Source organism: Bidens hawaiensis, unplaced genomic scaffold, assembly GCF_021521415.1.
Source record: "Bidens hawaiensis isolate Kalapana, Puna unplaced genomic scaffold, B.hawaiensis_p1.1 tig00011078_1, whole genome shotgun sequence".
Classification (NCBI taxonomy): domain Eukaryota; kingdom Viridiplantae; phylum Streptophyta; class Magnoliopsida; order Asterales; family Asteraceae; genus Bidens; species Bidens hawaiensis.
In genome coordinates, this window is record NW_027491855.1 from 646882 (window position 1) to 652667 (window position 5786).

General features: G+C 42.1%; 1 protein-coding gene across 1 annotated transcript; it reads right to left on the minus strand.

Annotated features, from left to right (window-relative positions):
- Positions 1 to 1767: 1767 nt before the first annotated feature.
- LOC143537075 (uncharacterized) lies at positions 1768 to 2241 on the minus strand. The gene has a single exon (XM_077030929.1). It carries the CDS (start codon positions 2239 to 2241, stop codon positions 1768 to 1770), a length of 474 nt encoding a protein of 157 aa, XP_076887044.1.
- Positions 2242 to 5786: the final 3545 nt, after the last annotated feature.

The window sequence follows — 5786 nt, forward strand, 5'->3', positions numbered from 1 at the left end:
GATTATGAGACTTTGTTGTTTTGACAAACAAGTTAGTCTATGTTTAATTCTTAATTGAAAACCCATCATGATGATTAATTGTTAGTATTAGGTTGCTTGATTGTAATCTAGTATTTATGTTTAGATTCATGATGTTTACCATATCATTGCTATTTTATCACATTGATAGAGTAGATGCATGTTTAGGTAGTTTTGTTGGATTGATTGTTTCTTGTATTTTTACTTGTTTTGTTGTATGCTAGTTTAGTTAGTTAAAAACTCAAATTAAGATTTCTTTGTTTGGTTAGTCATTTACAAAGATTTAGTACTAGAAAATTACCATATCCATGGATTGACACTCGGTTTTTGCCGACACTTTATTACAAACGATAGGTACACTTGCCTTTCGTGTGTGGTTTAGTTGTAGGTGAAAACCTATTTTTAAAACCCGATTTGTGTGGAACTTTTATCCAAATTTATATATATATATTCACACACGTCACCAAACATAATTGTAACTCAAATCATATCGAATCCTAAATCCATTATACGTATTATATCATTTATAATTCACTTATATCATTATTTAATTAGGATTCTTGTCGGTAATTCTCGAAGAGCATGATTATCGTTCTTGTCGTATTCATTTCCGTTTGGCTTAATCGATCAGGTGAGTTTGATCATTCCCCTTTTTATACACTGTTTTCTAATGTTTTGGGGACATATGCGTACCTACTCATATTTTCTATTCTATATATATACTCAAAATCGCAAACATAATTATTGTGTGAATATCAATTGAATGCTATTTGCTAATTGCTACATGTTTAATTGTTTACTTGATAACGTTTCGGAGAGGTCCAAAATATCCCCTTGTAGAGGGTTCTCATTAGTATGATCATACGACCATCTTAGTAACCGAAGCCTGATTCGCTTGGCAAAGGTAAACCGACAATTTAGTCATTGTAATCAATGCCCGATTCGCTTGGCAATGATTCATTGGCACACGAATATACATGATTTTGGTTTGTTAAGGTTTGATTGATTATTACCACATAGATTGGTTTGCGCATTTATCATTTATTATTTATCAACTATATACATATATATGCTATTATTTAATGATTCAAAATTGGTGATCATCTCACTCAACATGTGTTGTTGACAAACTCCATTTTCTACGCATATGCAGGTTTCCTGAAGTTGAAGTATGGACACATAGAAAGACCTTAGGGTTATATTGAAGACAAACTTGAATTTTAATGATTGTATTTATTTATTTAAATTGTGTTGTTGTATTTGATTATTGTGTGTATTATTTGGACAAAATAATTAATTAGATATTATCATTTATATTTATGATAGTATCTCCGAGCTGTGAGCAATCGGATCACGCCCCGGCATTTCCGCCTTAAGTTGGGGTGTGACACGCCAGATCCGCGACTATATTCGTGAAGAATAATTTTGTTCTATATATTATTTCTCTCTCGTTCCTGTAATCCCTTTTTTGAATGTATATATGGCATGAATTTTACATTTTGTCTTGTATGAGTACAATATAAATGTGTGTGAGCTAAATCCATCATGTATCCAAAATATAGGATTAGGATAAGTAGTGGCACGCAGGCCTATCCGTACAGGAACTAATATTCTAAGAAATTTTAAATTGGGTAATTGCGCAACTATATTCGTATTAATATCATTTCAAATAACGAAATTTGGTACGCAGACCGGAATAATAGGCACGCAGGCCAGCAGAGAAGCACACAGGCCTAAAAGAAAATTACATTAGATATAGCACTTCCGCAATTGCGCAACGTTCCAAGTCCTGGGAATAAGAGTGCCGTCCATTCTTTTTAGTTTGTATGCACCCTTTCCCAGTACTTCGTCAATTTGATAGGGGCCTTCCCAGGTTGGTGCTAACTTTCCTAGTGATTCCGCGTTTGATGCTGCATTGCTTCGGAATACGTAATCGCCTTGGTTGTGCTCGCATAACTTGACTCGTGCGTCATAGTATTTTTGGAGTTGGCGTTTGTATTTGCTTTCGCGTATAGTGGCAAACTCTCTTCTTTCTTCTAAGAGGTCCAGGTTTAACCGGAGCTCTTTTTCATTATCGGCAACCAAAAGCATTCGTGCGGATGGGACATCGACTTCGGCCGGAATCATTGCTTCCGTCCCATAGGTCAAACTGAACGGGGTTTCTGAGTTACTTCTTTTCTTGCTGGTTCGATGTGCCCATGGAACATGAGGCAGTTCGTCCATCCACCCCGTTCGTTTGGTTCCCAACCGTGTTTTTATACCTCTTTGATACTTCTGTTTGCTCGCTCCACCTGCCTGTTGGCTTGCGGATGGGCTACCGATGTGAACACTTGATTGATGTGGAGCTCCGACAACCACTCTTGCAGTGTTTTGTCAGCAAACTGGGTACCGTTATCACTTACTATCGTCTGGGGAAGACCGAAACGACAGATTATGTATTCCCAAAGGAATTTTTTGACGTTTGTCGCCGTGATGTGAGCGAGTGGTTTGGCTTCTATCCACTTGGTGAAGTAATCAATTGCTACGAGCAAGAATTTAACTCGCCCAGGCGCCTCTGGGAATGGTCCCATGATATCGATGGCCCATTTCTGGAAAGGCCACACCGAGGTTACTGGCACCAGGTGGTTTTGTGGTCTCAAGGTTTGGGGCGTATGCCTCTGACAGACGTCGCACTTCTGTATTTCCTTGACTGCATCCATGTGCATTCCCAGCCAGTAATACCCGGCGTTCATTATCTTTGCTACGACCATCCTTGGCCCGCGTGTAGGCCACAAATGCCTTCGTGGATTTCTCGTATGACGTAGTTAGATTCTTCCACGTCTACACATCTGAGTAGTGGCCAAAGAATGACTTTCTGATTAGAACCCCATCATGTATTTGATACCACAACGCCTTATGGTGGATCTTTCGTGCCTCCGTTTTATCTTCCGGGAGGGTGCTAGATGACAAGTAGGTCCTGATGGGTTCCATCCAGGACGTTGCTCTAGTCTGGATGACCAGAACTTGGCGTTGAGGGACGGACGGAGCGTCCAGAACCTCAATTCTAACATCTCTGCCCATGTGTTCAAAACTAGTGGATGCCAATTTGCTCAAGGCATCTGCGAGTCGATTTTCACTTCGTTTAATGTGGACCACATTGCACGAAGCAAATTTTTGCATGAGGTCCTTGGCTTGGGATAGGTATGAGGCCATAACATCGTTTTTTGCCTCATAGGTTCCTGACACCTGTCCTGCAATGAGAAAAAAATCAACCCTTGCTTTTAGGAACTTCACACCGAGCTTTCTCGTGATCCGTAACCCGGCCAAGAATGCTTCGTAATCAACTTCATTATTCGTACTTTTGAAGTTTAGTTTGATGGCATAAGTGATTTCTTGGCCGTCCGGTTTGATCAGATTTAATTCGGTGCCCGATCCTTCCCCGCTTGATGCTCCATCCGTAAACAGAGTCCAGCGCTGACTTTCGTCGGAAGGGATTGGGGGTTGTTGTTCAACCAGACATTCCTGAACTTTACATGTTGGTACTTCCGTGACAAAGTCTGCCAAAATCTGACCTTTGATTGCGGGTCTGGGTTGAGTGTTCACCTAGTTCGATCGCCCACTTGGCTAGTCTTCCGGACAACTCGGTTTTGGTCAGCACATTCTTCAATTAATAGTCGGTTAAAACATGTATCGGGTGACCTTGGAAGTACCTTTTTAACCTCCACGTCGCGTATACTAGTGCCAGAACAAGTTTTTCGAGCATCGAGTACCGAGTTTTGGCATCTGTTAATGTTCTGCTGACGTAGTATATTGGCGTTTGGACAGTCTTTCGATCCGTCAGGAGGACTGCCCCGATTGCGATATCCGAAGCAGATAAGTACAATGTGAGAGGCTCTCCGTCTCGAGGTGCAGTCAACGTGGGAAGCTCCATTAGGCACTTTCTTACTTCCAAAAACGTCGTTTCTGCCTCGGGAGTCCATTTGAAATGTGCCTTCTTCAGGCAATTTCGCAATGTTGAGATGAACGGATAAGACTTGGCAGCGTGGTTTGCTAAGAACCTGTTTAATGCAACTAATCTTCCATTCAACGTCTGGACTTTTTTTAACGAGGATGGGGAAGGCACCCGGGCGATAGCTTGCACCTTTTCTGGGTTCGCTTTGAATCCTTCCCCGGTTACATGTTTATTTTACCCTCCTCCATGCCAAAGGAGCATTTCGAAGGTTAAGTTTCATGTTTATTTTCCTCAAAGTGGAGAAAACATCTTCGATATCCCGAAGCATCTGGTCTTCTTCCACACTCTTGATGACTAGGTCATCCATATACACTTCCAAATTCTTCCCAATCTGATCTCGAAAGGTATTATCCATTAGAGGCTGATACGTGGCACTCGCGTTCTTTAGACCAAACGGCATCATTTTGTAACAAAAGATGCCTTGGTCCGTACGGAAAGCGGTTTTGTCTTCATCGCGGGCTGCCATCCGTATCTGGTGGTACCCTTTGTAAGCGCCTAAGAAGCATATGTACTTGAAAGGTGCCACCCGCGTCTACCTTGAGGTCGATTTCTGGGAGAGGGTAACAGTCTTTGGGGCATGCTCTATTCAAATCTTTGAAATCTATACACATTCACCATGAACCGTTGCTCTTAGGCACCATCACCAGGTTTGCAACCCAATTTTGATATTGAATTTCACAGATGGTGCCCGCGTGCAACAAATCCTGCACTTGTTCATTCATGGCTTTTGTCTATTCAGGCCCCATCTAAACGATCGGTGTATACGCCGGATTGACTCGCAGCCGATGTTCTAAAATTTCCCAGGGGACGCCTGTCATGTCTGAGGGCTTCCAGACAAAGATATCCGCTTTCTTGATTAGTAACTGTTTCAGAAAGACGCTTACTGTTTCTGAGATAGTTGCCCCAATTGTGACAGTTTGTTCCGGATATTCTGGGTTGACAACACATTTCTCAGGCTCTGTCCACAGTGCCTTCTTGGGTACCTTCGCAGGCTTCGATCCTTCTATTGCATAGCAATGTTTGTTGACCCGGATAATTGCTATCCCTGTTCGTGTGGGAACACCCACTGCACCGTGTGCCGTGGAAGGATTGGCGTTGAAGTCACCAATTGCTTCCCACCCTAGGATTATGTCGTGCTTCGATCTCTGATGTACACAAAATTATACATCAATTATACATCAAATACTCCATATTTTACATATATTTATTTAAAAATACTTGAAACCAGTACTTACTGCTTTACTTTTGTTTTCCAGAATGATTTTGGCCTTAAATGAGCAAGGGAACTAAAACATGAAGAAAAAGAAGGAAATTCAGCTAAATACTCTCGAAACAGGGGCCATGTCCTAAGCCAACACACCCCCATGGCCATCTACATGTGAAGACAAAAGCATGCTTCTAGAAACAGTGTAATATGCCCCCATGTTCAACCTGAACATGCCCCCATGCCTGGCCTCATATAAAGACAAAAAGTACATGTCTCCTAAAAGGAAGCAACATGCACCGTGCTCAACTCCAACACGCCCCCGTGGTCAAAGACTCTGACGTACTTGCGCATGCGCATTAATTACTCTGACAACTTGGTCGGACATGGGCCGTGCTCAACTCCAACACACCCCCATGCTCAAACTGCAACCCGCCCCCATGCTCAAACTGCAACCTGCCCCCATGCTCAAAACTGCAGCATGTCCCTGTGCTCAGCTTCAACATGCCCCATGTTCAGTTCTAGAATTTTGCCTATAAATAGAATCACTTGTTGCATTCAAAGGGAGCATCC